Source organism: Lepeophtheirus salmonis, chromosome 9 (assembly GCF_016086655.4).
Source record: "Lepeophtheirus salmonis chromosome 9, UVic_Lsal_1.4, whole genome shotgun sequence".
Classification (NCBI taxonomy): Eukaryota; Metazoa; Arthropoda; class Copepoda; order Siphonostomatoida; family Caligidae; genus Lepeophtheirus; species Lepeophtheirus salmonis.
In genome coordinates, this window is record NC_052139.2 from 4,161,020 (window position 1) to 4,183,743 (window position 22,724).

The following is a 22,724-nucleotide window of genomic DNA, read 5'->3' on the forward strand; positions in this document are numbered from 1 at the left end:
CTCTGTTTCAGTCGGGTATTCTGTCTTTTTATGGAAATCCTTATTAGTTATTTCTTATTTAAGAAGTATACGACGATTCTGTAGAAGATCTGGAGGATGTATCTATTCTTTCGCATAGAGACAATGATTAAAATATGACCTTGATGTGAACAGGGATCTGCATAATGAAGGATTATTTCTATTCAAGGGATGAGATCCACCGAGTAAGACATTAAGAGTCAAGACCCCTTGAATTTGAAGTCGAAGAGAGGATCAAAAGTAGAGTAGATTTTATATACATGACAACCTGGAACCAGAAAGACCCAGAGCATGAGGATTTGGACTTGACCTGAACACTAAAAAGGTGGACTCAATTACAGCTCTGAATATTGGATCTAGTGGATGTTTACTCTTATCTTTAATTATATTTACAATTTAGAATAAGTAATATGATGAGGATTCATAATGGAGATGCAAAATAATTAATGAGAATTATGAATATAGGTAAAAATGATTAAAATATTAAAAATATATCTTAATATTTGGCTCAACGAAAATACATAGCTTTATATGGGACCTGTACCTACAAAGTTACACTTGTGATATTAAACCTTGTTAAAAAATATTTTAGGATCACTCTTACTTCTAAACAAAAGAAACACATTCTTTCAGCCGGAGATTTACAATATACATGAATCAAAAGTGAATATATTACTAGTTAATTTGTACATAAACCAATATTGGGAAAAGTGAATTTCATTATCAAATAAAACATTAAACATGTCTGGTTTTGATATACTCAGTCTCCCAGATTCTTCTTTCTTGTGATTATGTATAGACCAACACTTGGGACTAATGATTGAACCCCATACTATGAATAACAAAAGCATGAACCTTAGTGCTGTTTGAACACAGTAGGTAGTACCATAGCTACTTGGGATGGGGAATTAGAGATCCATGTCCTCCTCCAACTGAAATATAAACATAGTTTAAATTGAAAGTGAAACAGTATAATTCCATTATTGTGATACGAGGTCATAACAGTCTTCTCTCAAAATTTCTTCAAATTGTCAAGGTTGCAATATTAATCCTCGGTTTCTTTCTTTTTTTAATAACAAAAATAAATAGGATTTACATCCCAGTATATTGACACATTGCCCCCTTTAAAAAAAAAAAAAAGGTTGTGCAGAGCCTGGTCTATAAGTCATTTATAAAGACAAATGTCACATAAAATCATTTACTTAAGTTAGACTCTTCCAAAAGCTGGTGAGGAAACTGTTGACACAAGAGTAGAGAAAAGTCCGTACGGAGCATGCAAAGAAAAGTGATCTTTTCTGATGAGAAGACCTTTACTGTTGACCCCTAATACGAACAAAATCAATTTGAAGAGGTAATGGCCCATCTCCTAGTTAGATTTAACTCATGAAGTCTAAGACCATGAGGCCCAGTTTTTATTTACTATCCAACAATAGAGGCCCAGTTTTTATTTTCTCTTTAGGGTCGACAGTATCGCTTACGCTTAAACATTTAATATCTTTATGTTATTAGGATTTAACCCTTGCACGCACACCCCACTTTAATATTTACTCCCTAGCGAGGACATTTGACCCCCAAGAGATGTAACCGAGGATCACCGATATGTCTCCACGACCAAACACCCTACTTCATTCATGATGTTAGCCCTGGTTGCATCCAACGATAAGGCCATGAATCCCGTGTGGTTCTCATTATAATATTTTCTGTATTAATAGTTAATTAACTCTGTATACTAATTCACCCAGGATCATCCCATGGACTTCAATACTTTGTATGTTAAAATATCTTAATAGTAATGGTTCGCTCGATATACAAAAATTCATCACATATCATGGCTTCAAAAAACACGGATTGTCCATAACGCAGTATTTTGAATCAAAAATTATTTTCACAGTATTAAATAGAATAATTTTTGTTAATCACGTTCACTTGTCTTCAACATAAATAATAAACACTCACAAGATATGAGAATGAGAGGCTGTTCGCTCCATTTCATAGGTACTCGATATTTTTCTTGGACATAAATCTGTATTAAAATACAGTTTAAACCTCCAATAATAAAGGTTGAAATGATTTTTGCCAAAAATACTGTCTGAATTTGACCAATATAACCAAATTTGGGTTGGGGCTTAAGCCTACCCCCGTGTTATATATCTAATAATCTTACTACTTACAACCCTAATAATCAATGATAAAAATCCAGTATAAAATAGGCATGTTAACAAGAGAAAGCTCAAAAATCAGCATGTTAAACCTGACAATTGGAAAAATGTTTTGGAAAAGAGAAATAATAATGGTCATGAAGTTTCATTAGATCAGCTGTGACAAGCGAGGAAGGAGAAAAGGATATGAACAAACATTTGATACTAAATTACTCTTAACTCTGATATCGACTCCCAATTCTACTCTGAGTACAACAAGGACTTACAATTATAACTACGCAACAAATCATCAGGGGTCTTTTATGAGTACACACGAACGTTCAAACATGTTTTGAATATAATTGAATCTATTTAGGAAGGGGTGTTCACTGCTCAGGAATTAAATAGTAATGACACCTGCTAAGGGAAAGAAAATTCTTTCATTATATTAACAAATAATTGGGGGCATAGTAATATAATTATAACTCTTTAAAGACTAGAATATGATTCAATATAAGATATTATATAACAAAAAACGCGTGTTACTGTCTTCATTATAAATAAATGAATGAATTCATAGGAAAAGCAGAAAAAATAAAAAAATTAATCATACTATTATTTCAGGCTAACGATTGGTTTTTGCTACTTGGCTTGGCTTAAGGCTTTAATCCTCACTTTTTGGCCTTATTTTTATCTCTTATTATTTATCCCTTGAAGAGCGAACTTCCTTTCGCACTATATTCAACTTTAACTTTGGAAATTTGTGGCGGAATTATAATAACTGGAATAATTCTTAGAATTCTGATATTATTTCGTAATTGTAAATCTTATCTTTTAATATGTTACTGCAAAATAAATTATTCAAATAAGATTAAAATTGAAAATAATTATATCTAGGGACATTGTGGAACTTTAAACGGTACAGAATATTTTTTGCCTACTAATGAAGGGAAAAAAACCGCACTTACTCTCCATTAGTGTGTGTTTGCAGGGGGATCGGATGAGGCCAGAGAGAATTGCAAACGTTTAAAAGAATTACCTCTTACACTCAGTGCACTCATGGAAAACAAAAAGTAACAATGAAGATTTGTCGGGGATTTATCTTACCTATTATTGAAACAAAGTTTGTCTGTTAGTCAATGCCTAATTACTCTAGGTTATGCCGTCTAACTTGCATGCTAAAAGATACAATAAAGAGTGTGGAAGAGAAAAACCGTGTAAAGTTGGAACAAAGAGCAAAAATCATTCACAATGTATGTATTGATCTACCCTTCATTTAGTTTATTCACCATTTTTGACTATTATCAAGATTCACCTTTTATTAAAATAAAAAAAGGACTCAATGCTTCAACATGAAAGTCTTTTTCTAGACCATTAAAAACATAAGTAATTATATATAATATTGTTTTCTATTTGAAAAGAGTCATTCAAAGTGTTTCAAGCAAGGGATTTAGACTCAAAAGTAAATAATGAGAGTCTTTTTATCAGGGATCCTATGTGTATTTATACTAGGAATTCGAGGGAGTGGACACATACTACTCTTGATTGAAGAGGATCAAAGCGATTTGGCATCAAGTTTCGAAATTTCACTCTCAGATGCATAAATCTCCTTTTTAAAAAGCATAAAATATTGCATAAACTATTATTGCATATAAATATTAATGTGGATTTGCTATTACAAGTAGCAATTAGTTACATTCTATATTCATACTTTTTATTACTACTTCAATGTACGATATTAAAAATAAACTTATTTTTTCAATAAGCATACGTTTTAATGCGTGCCCTGAAAATTGCCATTTAGAAAATTACCAGTGGAAAATTGACATGTGGGAAAATTGCCCTGGAGAAAATTGCAAGTGTGGACAATTTTCATTCGAATAATTTCCTGTCATTTGCTAACCGAATGACAATACCCCGGCTCAAAACATGTTTTGTCAAATGATAGGGCCATAAAGTAGGTTAAAAACCACTGCCATTACTTCGTAATCATTTAGGCCCTTTCCATATCTTCAAAATGAGCTATGAGACTATAGGCTGTTTAAGACTACGGGAGGTAGACCATACTGATTTTTAAAAAAATGCCGCTGTGTCATAAAGCATATATATCCCTTCCAAAGCTACAAAATAAATCCCAGGTCTGTAAGTTGATTAAAGCTGTAAAATAAATCCCAGGTCCATAAGTTGATTAAGACTGAGGAGGTCCATCAAACCAACCACAACCGCCAATTCACAAATCATTTAGACCCTCTCCAAATACTTCAAAATAATTCTCGGACCCATGGGTTGATAAAGGCTACGCCAAATACACCAAGAAGGTAAAAACCACCACTAACCATTCACAAATCATAAAGTCCCTCAAATAAATACTTCAAGCTAAAACCTGGATCCATAGTTTTCAACCTCCTTGTTGTCTTTGCCGTAGCCTTTATCAACCCTAGTTTTAATCAATCTCTGATCCTGGGGGTTATGTTGGAACTTTTGGAAGGAGCCTAAATGCTTTGTGAAGTAGTGGCAGTGGTTTTTAACCTGTATGGTGCACCTGCCGTAGTCTTAAACAACACATGGGATCTAGCTCATTTTTAAGTTATGGAGGGGGACTAAATACTTTGTGAGGTAGAGACGGTCGGAATTAACCTGCCGGTGTCTTAAACAACCCCTGTGCTCAGGTTTTATTTTGAAGATATGGAGAGGACCTAAATGATATCTGAAGTGGCAGTAGTAGTTTTTAATCTGCTTGATGGCCCTGCCATTTTACAAAGCAAGTGTTGGGCCGAGGTATTGTGATTTGGTTTGTAAATGACGGGAAACTTTTCTAGTGGCAATTTCCTGGTCTGGCAATTTTCTCCTGGTGATTTTCCTTGGAATCGTTTTTTTGACATTTGAAATTATTGTACTACATGCATTATGCATTAATATATCAAAGCAGGCTCACAATCTCATTATAAATATATAAACTGATCAATTAATTATTCATTATATTCTTTCCACTTTCATTTATATGTATAAAAAATCCATAGTATAAATTAGAAGATAACGGAACGGTTAATCTTTGTTGTAACGGATAGTCGTTCCCACTTTCAATAATACCCTTCAATATGTATATAAAAATCCAAGATAAATAAGTCAAGATAACGGAACAGGTTAATCTTGTTGTAACGGATAGTCGTCAATCCCAGATCCTTTCTCGAATAATACCCTTCAATGGACAAATTGCCTATGTTATATCAGTTCATGTGAGTAATCATAAACTTAAAATATCAGTAGTGATATGCAAGGAAGGTAAGTTGGGGATTGTTGCCACAATTTATGTTTTTGCCATTATATTACTTTTGACTAAGACACGTAAAGAATGAATTCAACACTATACAATATGTTTTTTATTGTTTTCATCTATTCAAAGACTATATCAGTCTGGTTTTTCCACATACGGCATTTCAATTTTGACTCCATTATTGTTGCAGCTCTCCTGATAGCTTAGGACAGTTGTAACTAGTAGTTTGTCGGTCCTGATTTAGAACAGAGGACTGAAGTTGAGTAGTCCCACTTTTTGGTCCTTAAATAACGTAAGATTGATTCCTCGTGACGTCATTGAGTGTTTTTCCTTTTTGGGTACATTCGATATGTTTGCACACATGTCATTTCGTAATTGGAGACAGCGACAGCATATATAATCAATAATATAAATTGTATTAAACTTATAGTATGGGCAACATTTAAGTATTTAAAATAAATACTTGAAAATCAAGAGTTATAAGCCGAAAACTGAAATACAGCGTTTTAAACTCACTCTTTATTTGATCTCACCCTAGCCCACAAATTTTGTTATCAAAAATTATGATAACACCAATATCTTTATAGGTTTAGTTGTTTTTGTAGTTTTAATATTCAATCCTTTTTAACATCAATTAGATTATTTAATATTGTTTGTATTATAAAGTACTATTTTTACAAAATGAATCATTATATGGTGCACTTTTCTCTTCCTGGACATGGTCAAATTTGTATCTATACTATGTTTCATCTGCGTATAAAAATAAAAATGTCGGCAAATATTGATAAATTTACAATTTTAGTCAAGAGTTTCAGAGCCAACGATTACCACTGAATGTTGTACAAATGATACAATTTTTGGCACAGGAGCATATTTTAACTATTAAAAGCGATTGAGAGTGTAAGAGAATGAAAATAGAAAACTTTGGCAATAAGAACCATCTTAATATGTAGATTGTATATGTATAATTAGTTATGTGTTGGTCCTTATTTATTTGATCCATTTCAGTTCAGTCTTAGGACAAGTCCTATTGGTCTTTTGGACCAGTCCTTAAGACTTTCAATACTACGAGTAAAAATGATTTAAAAAATAAAAATAATATTAATTGTTGAAAAAAAAAATCAATACAGGAAGTTTTTAAGTACTTTTATACAGGACTAAACTGAACCGGAATGAGACTGAACTAGGCATAACTAGGAATTCAGTCCTAAATAAGGGCCAAAACAACACTATGTATAATTTACACATGATTATGAAAAATTACCCCTACAGAAACATTTTTCTTTTCAATAGTTCCTAGTTACGAAGACAGCAAGGATTTCGAGATATCTTAATATCCGCTATGGGAGAATATCTTCAATACACAATAAAAACAGATTTACCAATACTTCAAAAGAACTGCTCATTCCTTGATATGAGTCGAGATGAGACGGAGAAGAATAACCTTCCAGATCTGATTGATCCTTCGTTATTCCAATCTTCTTCCTCAGACTCTTTGCCGGTTTTTTCCTACATGGATAATTCTCTATCTTATTCAATGGGAGCTCAAATCGTGTTGAAAAGTATGAATAGTTCTATTAAAGTAGGCAAGATGAAAATGCAGAGAGGTTGGGTTTGGAAGGGCACGACAGACTTGGTGAATCTAAAGAAGAGTTTTAGAATTGGGGTTATTATATCCTTGGTTATTCTTTTCAAGAAGCAAAAACGGGAATTATGTCAAAGTATGAAATAGAAGATTTATTAACAATTTCCTCAATTAATTATCCTTCCTTGCAGGACCCAGAGACAGGAGGGAAAATATTAAAGGGATATTTGATAGAGCCCATTAACAAATTGGCACTTTGAGTACGAATTGGTTTTCTCAAAGAGGTATGGAGAATGGTAAGGACAATTACATATATATTTTTTACATCGTATTAATGGTAATTATTTAATTGAAGTAATCCAGAGTCTGAGACATGGAGTGGACTCATTGGCCTCTTAATAGAGGAAAATGTTGATATGGTCGTTTCAGATCTATCAACAACCCTGGAACGTGAGGAAGTAATTGACTTTGTTACTCCTAATTACTATCAAAATACGGATTATTTTTCGGAACCCTGTTCGAGAGCAATCCCTTTTTAAGTTTATGGAAGTTCTAAAAAGTGAAGTTTGGGTCTCTATTCTAGGTGCTCTTATTTTAACAGCGTTTCTCCTTTGGTTCCTTGAAAAATACTCACCCTTTTCTGCTCGAAACAATTTGGAAAAATACAATGAGCCTGTACGAGTATTTGATCTTAAGGAATCCTTTTGGTTTGCAACAACCTCATTTACACCTCAGGGAGGAGGTAAGGATTTGCCTCCTGTATGTATGTATCTATGTAAAAACTTACTTTTAATTTAATCAGGAGATTTACCAAAAAATATATCAGGACGAATTCTATCATCTACCTACTGGCTCTTTGTCGTTCTAATCCTTGCAACTTTTACTGCGAATCTGGCAGCTTTTTTAACAGTTGAAAGAATGAAAACATCAGTCAAAAATTTGGACGAACTTGCACAACAATCCAAAATTAACTTTTCTGTAGTGAGGAACTCTACCATACATGGTTATTTTTTGAATTTGGCAAAAGCTGAGGATGATATTTATACCGCATGGAAGGACATTTCCTTGAAGAGTAAGAAAAATATTTATTCACGCGTTTGGAATTATCCAGTGAAGCAAAAATTTCAACAACTTCTAGAGGCAATAGAGGGAGCTGGTACAGTTAGTAACGAGGATGAAGGATTTGAAAGGGTTCTAAAGGATGAGAATTGACTTTTTGCATTCATCCATGATGTGTACAACGTAAATATTCAACTTTCTCTCCCTCAATGGAATAATAATTGTCATTCTATCACCCACCTGATAGGTCCATTATCAATTTTATTCAAATTGCAGTTACTCCTCCATAAGTGAAACCTTTGGTGAGTATTCCTCTAGCAATAGCTGTTCGTCAAGGAAGTACTTTATCTTGAGAGCTCTCAGAAGCAACAATTATTCTACGAAATAATAATTTTTTCAATGACCTCGAAAATGAATATTGGAACTCCCCTGGAGAGATGAATGTGAACCTGAGAATGACTCTGAAGGGATTACACTACGATCCTTGGGAGGTGCTTTTATGTACTATTATTGGAATCATATTTTCCATCATTGTTCTGGTATATGAAATGATAGAGAAACGTCGGAAGGAGAAAAATGCTATCTATGGTATCCCGATACGAGTAAAAGAGTGTCACAAGAACGAATATATAAAATCTGTAAAAATATCACCAAAGATTCGATATTGATTTTTGAAAATTTGCAAATATTTACTTCAATGTCAAAAGTTATGAACCATATTTCCATATTTGGAATGTTCAAATTTTAATATTAAAATATTGTGGATTATAAATACAGGACAATTTATTGGTCCATGCTTTGTTATTTTATTTTAATAATATTCCCAGTGATTTCATAAGAATAAGTTTAAATTTTCATACATGTGATAAATAAAAAATAAAAACTTTTATCTATATTGTAATGTGTATGTAATTTGAACTATTGGATGAATGGAATTTAACAATCCATGTGATTTCTAGTTGTAATCAGAACTGAGAAGGAAGGTAAACGAACATCCTCATAGAATTTTGAGATCCCTGAAGCTCTTTGTGAAGATATATATGTCCAGCTTTAAGATGGAAGATGTAAAAAAGACCTGTTCAGCCTTTTTGCTCATTTACAGTTGAGGATCAATACTGTGGTTGATCATATTAAATGATACAACACCTAATAGTTCAATTTAAATTTCATATGTAATGAGTTTTGTCTTAAAATGACCATCTACTATTATTTAAACTTACTTGAAAATATTTTCCGGATACTTTTGTCTAGCCCTGTTTGTATTTAAGGAGCACTGTCAGTTATGTTAGTTATGGAAATTGCGTGTATTTTTTTGGTTTTTTGGAATTGGTAATTTTAAGAATGAATTTTCTTTTCCTTAGCTTTTGTCATTATTCTTTAACTAACTATCCAAAATGCAAACGATTTGAATCAACATATATAATGATCCCTCATGTAGATCTATGGATGCCTTTTTTGTAAAGAAAAATGTTGTTTAGAAATTAGAAAAGTAAAACACGGCTGTTGCACATGCTCATTGTTCTTTCTTACTATTTGTCCAAAGAAAAACGTTGTTTTAAAAACACGTTCTTTCTTACTTACCTTAATAGGTCGTTGTAGTGTTAACTTATGATAATACTGAATAAAGACCATTGTTAGTATCGTTTTTTTTTTTTTTTTGGGAAGAGGGGGATAATGAATTACTGCTGTAAAGAGGATAATCTTCTACATATCAGCTGGGACAAGGGAGGAGGGGAAGAAGGAAATAAACAAGTACATTGGCAAGAATTATTCCAATGTCAATCTCCAATTCTACTCTGAGTCCAACAAGGACTTCCAATTATAACTCCGCAACAAATCCTCAAGGTTACTCTCAGTTTTTATGTGCATACACGAATATTCAATCAGGTCTTGAATATAATTTAATTTATTTAGGAAAGGAAGTTCACTACCCAGGAATTAAATAATAATGACAACTCCTGAAAGGAAAATTCATTCTTCAGATCAGATTACCAATTCCCAAAAAACAGGCTAGCACAAAAATACACACGATTTACATGACTAACTATAGATAGTGCTCCTTGAATACAAACAGGAATGGGCAGACGTATTTTGGGAACAGGACATATTGTTGGATAATCAGGACTCTACCCCCTTCTCCCCCCGTCCGTCATAATATGTAATATCTTTGTTGATTACGTTCACCAGTTTTTTACATAATGATTTAACATTTATAGGATGCGAAAGTGGAACTTTTTTATTAGAAGGGAGAGGTGGGGGGGAAGCTATATTTTATACGTATTTAAAAAATTTTCTTAGACATAAACCTCCAATAATAAAAGTTGCTCCATAAATAGTGTTTCCTAATTCATGTCTTAAAGTATGACATATGGATAGAAATGAATTAAATATGTTTTCAAAGTAGTTGAAGTTGTTTCATGTCTAATATATTTTATCCTCTTATATTATTATATGTGGGGAGGTGGAAATTGTTTAAATCCCTGTGAATATAGATTAAAAAGAAAAATCTATGTTGGCAATACTGAATCCGCAAATTTTGAAACAGGGAATCCAGGTTTTGAGACTTGAATTTTTGATTCTCACTTTGTGTCATGCAATATTGGGAAATCATTTCATATATATTTTATATAGAGTTGTAAGTAGTGCCTATTACAATATTAGTATAACTTTTGTTTGTTTCAGAGAAAAAGAATCAGGATCTTCTGCACCACAAACTATGTGCCAAAACTATAAAGATATTTAAGGTCTAAAAGAGAGCAAATCTAGAGAGCAATCTAACAGCAAAAAAAAGCTTTAAGCTAACATGAGAAAATGAACACGTTTTGTTTTATCGAAAAAAATATTTAATTTGATTTAAAAACCCCAATTATAAAATATATAAGGAGATGGGGGAATCAAAACGTCCTATATTTTAACTCCATGAAAAAATAACATTTTGTGCAAGGGTTGTAAGAAAAGAAGAGCAAAATTTGGTACTGAATCTTCCGAGCTGAAGGGTGGGGAAAGTAGAAAACGTGTGGAGCAAATTCACTCTTTTATATTGAAGTTCCTCATGAGGAAGGCAACAACAAATGTAAAAAAAATTGCTTACTCACTTTCTACACAGGCCCTTCTACAAACTGTTGACAATTTTCATTTCAATCTATAAGCTATATTATCATCTCAGCGTATATTCGTCATAAAATTAAGATATAAGTATACAAATATACAAAATTGACGATTAAAACACACATATATTTTTTTAAAAATTATAATATTTTTATTAACGTAGAAAAGTGGCATACTTTACTAATAATAACTAATTAATACAAACAATAAAAGCAAGTACACCATTTTTATATTTCTAGTACGTAATTGCAATTGTACTTAAAAATACGTATAGGACAAAATATGAAGATAGGAGGATGGGTTACTTGAAATGGTTCTAGGTAATTTTGTCACTAACATTTTCGCCCCTACATTTTTTCCGCTGGTAATTTTTCCTCGAGGAAATTTTGTCGCATGACATATTTGGCGACTTTTTATGTTTTTTTTATTATCGGTTCGAACTTTACTGCTGTAAACTGTTTACTGTTATAAGGAAAAGAATAAGAAATCACAGATCTGGGATGCTGAGTCTATTTTGAAAGGACTCATTGACTTGTGGAACGTTAATGAATCATAGTCGTGGCCGTAGTTGAGGCTAGAAGAGCAATTCAAAAACTCATTGATAGAAAGAAAGGATTAAAGAATATTTAATGGTGAATCATAGTTTTTGACCAAAGGTGGTGGGAAGTAGAGAGTGTCTTATGAAACCAATTTTTTCCAGTCCAAAATCCGTTTCCACCATGAGTTGAGGTTTAATATGGATAAGAATGTTCTATAATATTTTTTTCCTGAAACAAAAATTCGAAGGGCTACTTCCGTTCAACACTTCCGGTTAGTTATACTTGAACTTGCTTTATATTCTTGCTTTAAGAATAAGAAAATAAGTTATTTCAAACTAAAAAATTGTACATGTGACTCCTTCGAAAAAATACCACAGAATGAATTTAATCTCTACATGGATCAGAACTTTTTTTTAGAAACTTATGATCGCTTCATCCATTGACAAGGCAGCAAGTAAGTCCTATGAAGATAATTATACGAAATTTGTTTGTTCGAAGACAAGAAAGAAAACATGAAAAGCAAAAAGAACAGAGAGAGAAAAAGAAGGAATAGCTACTTGGACAAAGAAAAAGAAGATTTGGAACAACAAGATTACATTTTTGGTGATTATAGAAGCAAATTGGATGATTATGATACGCCAAATAATCAAGGTTGCCAACCAGCAGTACAGAGTACAGAACTCCAAGAATCTAGCCAAATTATTATTAGGTATTGTCTTTCAGTTCGTTCTGCTGCAGCATATGGAAATGCATTATTAACAGATTTGAAGCAAGCTACTCCCCAAAATTTACTTTCAACATCAAATATCTAAATAATATTAATCAAATTGTTGAAGAAAATAAAGAATTCATTTGTATCAAGTTTGATAGGCGCAAAGATCTTACAAAAACTTTGCCGGATCACAAAGATCTGAAATATTTGAGGAACATAAATAAGTATTTGTAGATCCTGAAAGTAAATAAATCAGCTATTTCCCCCTATTTCTGGAAAAGCAGAACACATAGCAAGATAATTATTCTCTTTAATTTCTTAATCTCGAAGTCTTAATTCTATCAGAACCATTAGATGTTATAGAACTAAAGTAAATACAGGGCACAAAGGTGGTATCATTTGGGTTCTTGGCAAAAATTAGAAACTCCTTGACAATGGGTTACTTGCATGCTCCATTTTAATGAATTACCCTTAAAAAACTATTTGAATTGTATCATGGAAGATCAACAGACCCAATACAATTAGTGGAGAATTAGGAATGTTTATATCAAACTTTTCATGCCTAACGGATCCAATAAAATATGAAGCCATCGAAGGCTGCGTTCCAGACGTAAATGATCCTTTTAACAAACTTAGCAGGGATCAAAAGCACTACATAGAAATTTGCACAAATGTTCAAAACGGACCACATTCAATCACAAAGTCTTTCCCAAAAAATATCCAGGAACTGTCCACAATACTAGCCGGATTACTACAGCATCCACTCTTCTGAGACTCTACATCCAGACCAGAAATCCATCTGAAGAAGCTAATAGATTAGTAGTGATCATTTTTAATATTTATGGACCAACATTCGGATACATTAAAATGAATCATCTTCTTAGATATGCTTCTCAGCACTATTTATTTGATTTGCATCAAGGGTGTCAGTATCTTACAAAAGTGGAACGAGATGTAGTTGTAAATTCATTCAAAGTTAACACATTCGTTGCACACCCGGAAGCTATACTTTTAGGCGCTTCATTTGACTCGGACAAAAATACCAAGACAGTAGTAAATATATCCATGAAAAACAGAGAAAAAAGACAAACTGGATTAGTTATCTTATATTTCCGTCCAACTGATTACTTAAACTTCAATGCAAAAAGTAATTTGGAGCTAGTTGATTTACCATCGATTCCAAATAGTTTTTTAACGGAACCTCCTTTAACTTTTAATATAAAAAAAAGAAGGATTTCTGAAGTTCATTGAAGGATAACTTTTGGATTTACGAGACATGCCGTGACATTCCCAAAATGTGGAAAGATGTGTCGCATCAACAACTAAAAAAGCTAAAATGACACCGGATGAAAGAACTAGACATCATAGATTATTAACAATTCATTATTTAAAGTCAAAAATATCAAAGAACCTTCAAAAGTCCGATTTTATAGCTTTGGATAGTGATATCTAATTATGACTGTTACTCTTTTTGATATTTTTATACACATCAAAAATAATACTATCTAATATGTTTTTGTTATTTTTTAAAAGCTTAGAATGCGAATATAACTTATTTAACAAATATATGCATATGTATACATAGTATATTCATATATGTATATTGCACATAGTTTCATTTACTATTATTTGTTGAGAATAAGTAAACGAAGGAAGAAAAATTGAAATGCACTTTATACAACTCAAGACTATGTATATTTCTTTGATAAGGTCCAAAAGTGTCATGAAAGAAAACCGTTTTTTAAACAAACACATCGATTTTTTTAATAAAATAAAATATGTGTTTACACCCATATTAGATAATATAAGAAAATTATTGTGTGCGTAAAACTATTTTTGGAGAATTTTTATAACTAAACGGAATTGTTGACCGAAAGTAGCCTTTCAAATTTTTGCTGCAGGGAAAAAATATTACAGGACACTCTTACCCATACTAAACCTCAACTCATGGTGGAAACGGATTTTGGACTGGTAAAAATTGGTTTCATAAGATACACTCTAGTAGGTAGTCTCTTATTTCTCTACCGTGTCTACTTTTACTATCAACGAGATTAAATAGCTCACGAAGGAGCATTTCTTTTCTTGGATTCATCTCACTTGCCCTTTGTCTGATGCTATTCTGTAATATTATATTTTATTAATTACGATATTATTACTGATTCTTTCATTCTTTGTAGACTCTGGCTCAACTTCCCTATGAAGCTGGAAATCACTAAAGAATCTTATGAGGACAAACTACTTAAGACTATCTCTATGCCAAAAGGTCGTTAAAATCATCATGTTGCACATTCTTTTAATCAATGATCTCCGTTTTATATTTCCTGAATTTACTATATCACTCTCCCGAACCCTTTTTTCCACTCTGAGTCTGTCGATCATGCTAAATCAAGATGATTATCTGGTCAACTTTGTTTGGATCAGTGTTTTTTAAAAAAAACATCTAATCTTTATTAATTATTATTATTTATTTTTTTATTTTCTAGAGTTGACTTTTTGTATGTGTAAACAATGAGTTCTACTAATATCTAGAGTGAACCACGGGCCAATCATTTAACCTCATGTAGAGAGATGTGTATTTCTTATCATTAAAAATCAAATGGTAAAACCTAATTGACTTTGTATAATATTACTCTATTTTTATTTCAACAGCATCAGAAAATCTATGTGAAGTCACGTGATACAATTAATATATCTTCCACCAAGACAACATTTTTGAACCGAAATAAAAATGTTTTTGATTAAAAAACTTGCATAGCGTAAGTGTTTTCAATCGGAGACTGATAAAAATATTACCTTTAACATTTTTCTACAAGTCAAATACAAAAAAATTACCAAAAGTATAGTTTAGTTCCAACATTTTATCTGTTAAAGTTAGGAGTCATTTTTTTTGACAAAAAGATGTGCAATATATATGACGTAAATCTTAATAGAGAATTAAGAAAGAGAGGATCAAAGGATTGAATGCTGATTAATTGATAAATAATGTTAATATTATAGTAGAAAGTATTGTGTCCGTGCCATTTTCATCTCATGACTGAAAATTATTATTAATTTTGTTTTATATAATAATAGCATAGTTGTAAAAATACGTTAAATCTGTGATAAATGTGAAAAAGTAATTTATAATTACCTCTTCAAATTCACACTAAGATGTATATAGTTTAATTGTTTCACATTCGCTTATCTTATTGAGGTTAATAGAAATCATTAACCCGGGTTCTTACATTATTATTTTGCATTTTCTTGTAATACAATTATAATTTTTTAAGGTAATAATCATTGAAATATTTGAATAGAGAATTAAATTTTAAGAATTAAATCCGGAAATTATTTTTGTTAGAAGATATCCCCCCCTCATTTTGTTCAGCAATAATCGAATTGCTATTATTTTACATATAAAAACAGCAAACCATTTTTGAAAAACTTGATAAAATCTTTTTAAATTATAGTTTGTGTAATAATACTTAAAAAAATAATTTCATATATTAAATCATAGGCAAAAAGGAGTTGCACATATAAAAACCATAAATTTTCCGGCATATATATATGCAATAAATAATTACAGTGTTTTTATTTAGTTTTTTTAAATGTAATTTTGGTGTATCATATATTCAAAAATATACAAATCCTGGGATTTGTACATTTCATAATTTAAAATAATATATTAAAAATACGTGATTTGATGAATATCTTAGAATTAGCCTTTTAAAAAAACGTAGTAAATATCTGATAGGGTAAAATTAATTAATAATATTCAGGGAAAAGATGAAAATGGTACGGACACAATACTGTGTACTATAATATCAATACTATTAATCAAGTAATTAACTAAATTTATAATGTGGAGTTTGTGATGTACAGTCTATATGGATAATTATACAGCCTAAACGCTTTGAGATCAACTACCATTTATGTATTAATTAATTGTGAGTCACCTTTATCATTGGAAAACAAGTGGAAGATGATTATAGATTCTTAGAAATAATGTGCTTATCCTTTCTCGATATTTTAGTATGTAGTGTATATTCTATTATATTATTATATATAAATAGTTATTTTGAGCTGTTGAGTGATTATGTATTTAAGACATATATATTTATGTGACATCTTAACTTCTGTAGACGTCTAATGGAATATCTTAGTCGTTACAATTCCCAAAATTATTGAATCGTTAATCTTCTTCAAAAAATTAAATTAACCATATTGGAATATTACTCTCGCGAAGCTTTAGAATCCCCACACAAATAAATCAAATATAAATAAACGTATGCTATACGAGCTAATTACACTATCCATCAAAACTACACTTTTCTTTATGTACAAGAACAGCATATGCTTAACTTAGTACAGTTTGATCCCCTGATTCCAAATTTGTTATATGTTTTCTCTCATAGCCTCATTTTTTGTTATTTTCGGCTATTTCTAAGGTTCAAAGCTGGTTTAGCCCTCAGTGTTGAAGATAAGGATAAACTATGTTAAAATATTTTAAAGGCATAGGTTCAATTTTTTTAAAAACCATTGTTAAAATTTCTGCATCCTACTTATAATTCGAATTATCTTTGTTTAAAGTGTAAAATAGGTGCAGTGCAGAAATTAAATAAAGCAAAGAAAGCGAATCGGGAATTTAGAAATGCAAAGGTAAATTTGCAGAAATCAGAGGGAGTAGTAGTCTTGACTCATTTTGAGGATGTTAGACTTCAGACCGTGAAGGAGTTGGCAGAAAATCTCACCACTATTCAGCCATACTCAAGGACTTTGCACTAACTCTTCATTTCTATTCACCTCGTGAGTATGAATTTTGTGATTGAAATTTCTTTTTTCCATGACCATCCAGTCTAAGACGATACATGTGTGCCATCAAGTGTCTGCCTGGATTTCAGGAAGGGAAAGAATGCGTATAAAGATGCAGCTCACATTATTGATGGGATACATTTAAAAGAAGCTGTCGATTATGACATGTATTTGTGACGTGATTTTGAATTATTAAATATAATAATTAATAAGCAATAACCAAGGAAGGCGATATAATCAATAATCATATAACTGGAATAGTGAGTATTTTCCTTTTTTCCTCTACTCTTCCTGTGCAAGAAAATAGTTGTCTCTTCTTCTCTTCAACAGTTGACAAGAACGTGAGTTCTAAATAAATTCAAGTGCCATCCATTTGGATTCTTTGAAAGATACCTTAGTTAATCATTAATGTGATTAATTAACAATGCCAAACGCCTGTATTGCCCCTGGTTGTGTTGTGGGTCAGCCGATGAAGTAAATCCCGCCTCACGTTTCAACCCACCGGCTCCCTGCAAATCCCATTCGAGGACAAAAGTGGATTCATGCCATCAAAAAAGTTGGAAACAATTCGGATTATCAAGAAGATTCAAAAAATGTTCTAGTTGTATGGTCGCTTCATTTTCAGCCCGATGATGTCTCTTATGAGTCTTTGGATATGAATCCTAGTAGAAAGAAAATCTAATGTGGGAAAGTGTCAAAGCCTCGCTTAAAAGAAGATGCAGTTCCTTGCATTTACCCCCAACTTACCTAGTTATCTATCCATTCCTTCAACATGAAGAAGATCATCTACGGCCACTTCAGCTTCTCGCTTTGAGAAGGAGAAAGAAAGGATTGATTCAGGGTCTAAAGCTTTTTTCCAAGCTGACAAAATCCCTCCATTTGAAACTGTCATCTCCTTATTGAAATGTAATTCATTAATCTGGTTTCCATCTCTGTTTTTTGTTTAGAATCACTTTCACGTTTTCTTTTTCTTCATTTCAGAAGGGATCATTTCTCTACCCAGAGGATTTCAAGTTCTTCAAATCAAACCCAAAAATAGAGATATTCTCCAATTTCGTGAGGGTGGAAATGGACTCCCTGTGGTAGAAAGAGGAATAGTTCTAAAAGAAAATATGAGCTTCAAAGCTTTTCTCCAAGGTTTCATTGTACCTACTCATCGTCTTAAGCACTTAGTTAAGAAAGATGGAATACTTGCAGAGACTTGGCTAATTCCAAACATTTTGTCTCTTTTGAAAAGCCTTGAACTAGAAAAAGAAGAATTTCTTATTAAAGATGCATTGAATAACTTTGAATAAAAAGTAAAAGTGGCCGTTCTTTCTGATGAAAAAAAGATGAAGTTGGAATTTGCGATGGAACAATGCAATTTGGGTCTCGGAGACAAAAAATATTCGCCAAGTTTATTAGGTGTATCGGCAGTTCTCAAAATAACTTCTTCTGCGTGCTACATAACTCTGGTTAATGAGCTATGTATGAGTTTCCCATCTCCCAGAACACTTGATCGATGGATGCAGCCTTTAAAAGTTGGAACTGGATTTCCTCCACATACGAAGGCTTACTTGAAGCGTAGAGTACAAAACCTTAATCGTAGAGAGCGTGTAGTGATCCTCCTTCTAGATGAAGTTTATTACGCTCAAAGAGTAGAGTTTTCTGGAGGAAAAGTTACAGATTTGACTGAAAATAAAGTGACAAAGATTCAAAGTTCTCTTGGTGGTTCCTTTAATAATATTTGCTGTATTCAAGAGGGTGACGATTCGAATAGTGAAAAAATTCTAAGGAATAGTTGATAAACTGACCTGTGAACTTGAAGCAATTTGATTTCTTCATCTGGAATGGATAATCATGCGACAAATCGCAGTTATGTTAAAAAAGAGTATTCTTCAAAGGGAGTTTTCTCCCATCATATCAGTGCAGAACGGGAATTTTTCAGAATTTTTGACCTAACTCATCTCTTCAAATCCATCTATAACAATTGGATGACCTCCGGAATGTTTCTTTTGCCGCGGTTTTGCTCGAAGGACATGGGGACACCGAAGATTTCTCTTATCCCAGAACTCTAGAATATTGAAATTACAAAAGGGGCCAAAATTACTCGGCTACTAACAAAAAAATGTCTCGCATCTACAGCATTAGAGAAAACGTCTATGCAATTGACAAATGCGGTATTCCATGAAAGTACATTTGCTGGGCTAGAAGGGTATGCAAATAACGGCTACCCTCATTTTCGACAGACTGCCCCTTTTCTGCGCCTTATTAGGGAATGTTGGAACCGTTTGAATGTGAAAGAGTTAAGTGCTGCCACAAGACTTCCAGATCCTACAAGAGAAACAATATATGGAAATAATTCTTCAGCGGTAATTTTTCTGAAAGATTTTTCCTCTTTCTTAAGTGATTGGGAAGAATTAGTCAAGAAAACGGAGAAGAAGAAGGATTCATATAAATTTTCTTCGGCACATCAAACGTTCTTCTCAGTGCGCCTTGCAAGTAAAGAAATTCATTCATTGGCTCTTTATTTGATTAATACCTGGGGATTTGAGTTTTTACTTACACGGAAATTCTAATCTCACCATATTGAACAGTGATTTAGACGACATCGAATGATGGAAAGGGCAAACTATTTCATCTCTATTAGACAACTTCTTCAAGCAGAAAAAACACTTCGCTTGAGAGCTTTTGTAAAATATACCAAAGTTTCAATAACCGAGTTGTCCGGAATATTTGAAGACACCAATGAATTGGAATGTGAAGGAGACTTAGATTTGGCGTTTAACATCTGCAACGAACTCTGTAACACCGAAATTGGGTTTACCAATGAAGATGCCGCTCTCAATGCTACTCTTTACTACATCGGTGGGTTCATTGCAAGGTCGGTCTCTAAAAAAATTTCTTGTTCCAGCTGAAAGAATCTTTAAATTAAAGAGAGGGGTCCTTCGATGTCAATAATATTCAAGCTACCACTGAAGAAAAAGCTGAGAAAAACAGTTTAGTTGAGCTGATTAATAGAGGAGGACTTATTACCCCTTCGAATTTGCTCTTTTTGTCAATTTGCTACATAATCAACCTCCTAAGTAGCATTTTGAAAAGCTGAGATTTAATCAAAAAGTTGTTCAACGCTTCATCTACTACTAATATTTTCAATTGTGCGGTTATCCAAAGAATTAATAGCGATGAAAGTGCAATCTCAATTCTAGATAAAAAAATAATATTCATTTACTTAGTAATTTTGATCATATCAATTGCTCTTTTTAATATAAAAAATGTCTGTTTAAATTTTAAAGAATCAAAGCATTATGTTGAAATAAACTATTTAAACAATTCAAATAACGAGATAATGAATCAGTTGTAGTAATAGTTAATCTCTTAATTAATAGTAAAATATTTTACTAATTGTTTCATGATTTAATAAATTCTTTTTCATTTTTGTGAAAGAGGATAATTACATTGAATATAATGTATAATTATTTATCTACTATGCATCACAATTTATGTCGGTTAAAATGGAGAGAATTACTTGCATGTAAATTTGTTGATGGATCCCGAAGAACATAAGTTTGACTACTGATCTAATACAGTGGTTCTCGAATTGTGGTATGTCAGCCCCTTTTAGTCGTATGGAGAGGTAGAGTATATCCCCTTTGACTAATATTCAGTTTTCTTTATTTTATGCATTATTTTGGTTATCCCCAAAAAAACATTTTAAAATAATGATAACATTGTTTTTTTCGGAAATTACGTTTTGTGTCTTTATTTATATATAACACAATTTGGGACTTAATTTATTTTTCTTTCATTACAAGTTCATCTTCAACTGTTTGTCCTTAACATTTAAAAAAATTTAACATCCCGGGAAAAAGAGGACTACTGAGTGTGCTCATGAGTTACTGAGTGTAAAACTGATGATTTGTTTGGGAGTTATTATTTGCAAGTCCTTGTTGGAGGAGCTGAGGATCGTTAACGGTGTAATTTCTGCCTACATGTCCTTGCAAAATATGGAGTGAGATTTGTGCATACTTCCATCCACTCTAATAAGACGTCATACCAACTATGTTGTTCTCTTCCCAGACATTCTTTAAGCATAGACTGTTAAATCTACAAAAATAGCCACTTTTATTTCGATTGTGGCATGTCCAACCCATGACCTGCATTGCAGACTGATTAATGTTTAAGTGCAACATTCTATTCATCCTCACTTCAAGAAGTTTTTTTTAGAAAAATTGTCTCAATATTATCAAAACGTGTAAAACGCCCATAATACGTACAAACCTAGAAAATATCTAGAATATTTATGCATTTCACTAATGCATACGTGTTTTAATTTGCCCCTTCGTGATTATCATTGTGTGTGGTTTTAATGCTCTATTTTGTTGAAAAAAAATACATCAGTGTGTTTGCAAGACCCCTCTTCAATCTTCTTGATTCATCATAAGCGTGCAAACCTCACCTATTGCGTCGAACCCGTCTTAGATTCATCACGGAGCATGTAAAGTGATTTTTTTTTATTTACCTAGTCTATTCTAATACGTGTTTATAATCCCGGGAGTTCTCCCTCGGTGGTTTAATTTATAACTCACCTTGAATTTCTTCTTCTTCCTCTTTGGTCGTTGTTGTTGTTATATTCACATATGTATTATTTTGGACGTCCGGCGAAAGAAATATAAAAAAGAAGAGAAATCCCAGTCTCCTTTTGACAACCTTATCCATTAACAATTGTAAATGGATCAACATTTGGCTCTGTTGCTTCCGAGAACACGACTACACACTCAGTTGTACTAGGTCACAATCCCTTAACAACAGAAATAATGGACACTCAAATTGCCAAACGTCAAACGAGATGAAGATGTCCAAAAATGTATCTGACTAATAAACTCCAGTACACAATAACATACTTTTCCCGTCCAAACGATCTGAAGACCAATATTGGACTCTCTACTGTTTTGTCGTTGAATATAAGGGGAGGAGGAGATAGACGAGTTAGACATGGTCTAATAAAACATTTATTGAGTTGAAAACCCGACATCCTATATCGGCAAGATGTTGGGAATCAGGTGTACTCGTCCTGCTGGGGAAATTGTCCTCTGTGTCTGCTATCTTTATTTCAAAAAATTTTTATGGTTCAGGATAGAGAGGATTTCTAACTTTTGTTTCTAAAAGAGTTCCAAAGCCAATATTTGCAAAAGAATATAAAATGGACAGTCATTGACATAAAATTATTGTTACCGTGTCTGGCTGGACTTTTTCAGTCATCAATACGTATGGGCCAAATTGCAAGTCGTTGACTTTTTTTTCATTCTATTATTGATTCCCAAACTACTGAAAATTCTTCAATACTCTTAATTGGAGATTTCAATGTAAATCTGGATAAGCCAGTGAGCTCTTTTCCCAATGCTGCATTATTGTGGGAACTTATAAAAAAATTTAATTTAGTGGACTTGACGAAAAAGTTCAGTCCAGAGGATGTTATTTCCTGGAGTTGTGGGGATAGATCTTCAAGAATCGATATAGC

At 32.4% G+C, this 22,724-nt stretch overlaps 1 protein-coding gene and 1 long non-coding RNA gene across 4 annotated transcripts; both read left to right on the forward strand.

The window, feature by feature from the left end:
- The first annotated feature begins 6,207 nt into the window (after window positions 1-6,207).
- Window positions 6,208-8,967, forward strand: LOC121124712 (ionotropic receptor 25a-like). The gene is made up of 5 exons (XM_071891176.1): window positions 6,208-7,151; window positions 7,207-7,311; window positions 7,371-7,757; window positions 7,818-8,257; window positions 8,322-8,967. The coding sequence occupies exons 3-4, from the start codon at window positions 7,559-7,561 to the stop codon at window positions 8,225-8,227; spliced, it is 609 nt and encodes a 202-aa protein (XP_071747277.1). The 5' UTR covers window positions 6,208-7,151; window positions 7,207-7,311; window positions 7,371-7,558; the 3' UTR covers window positions 8,228-8,257; window positions 8,322-8,967.
- A 6,215-nt stretch (window positions 8,968-15,182) lies between these two features.
- LOC121124152 (uncharacterized) lies at window positions 15,183-21,482 on the forward strand. Of its 3 annotated transcripts, XR_011781699.1 has the most exons (4): window positions 15,183-17,484; window positions 17,555-18,130; window positions 18,206-20,840; window positions 21,019-21,482. It is a non-coding gene; the product is annotated as an uncharacterized lncRNA (long non-coding RNA). The 3 variants fall into 3 exon arrangements; XR_011781698.1 differs by lacking the exon at window positions 15,183-17,484 and having other exon boundaries at window positions 17,529-18,130; window positions 21,019-21,481; XR_005866247.1 differs by lacking the exon at window positions 21,019-21,482 and having other exon boundaries at window positions 17,471-18,130; window positions 18,206-20,542.
- Window positions 21,483-22,724: the final 1,242 nt, after the last annotated feature.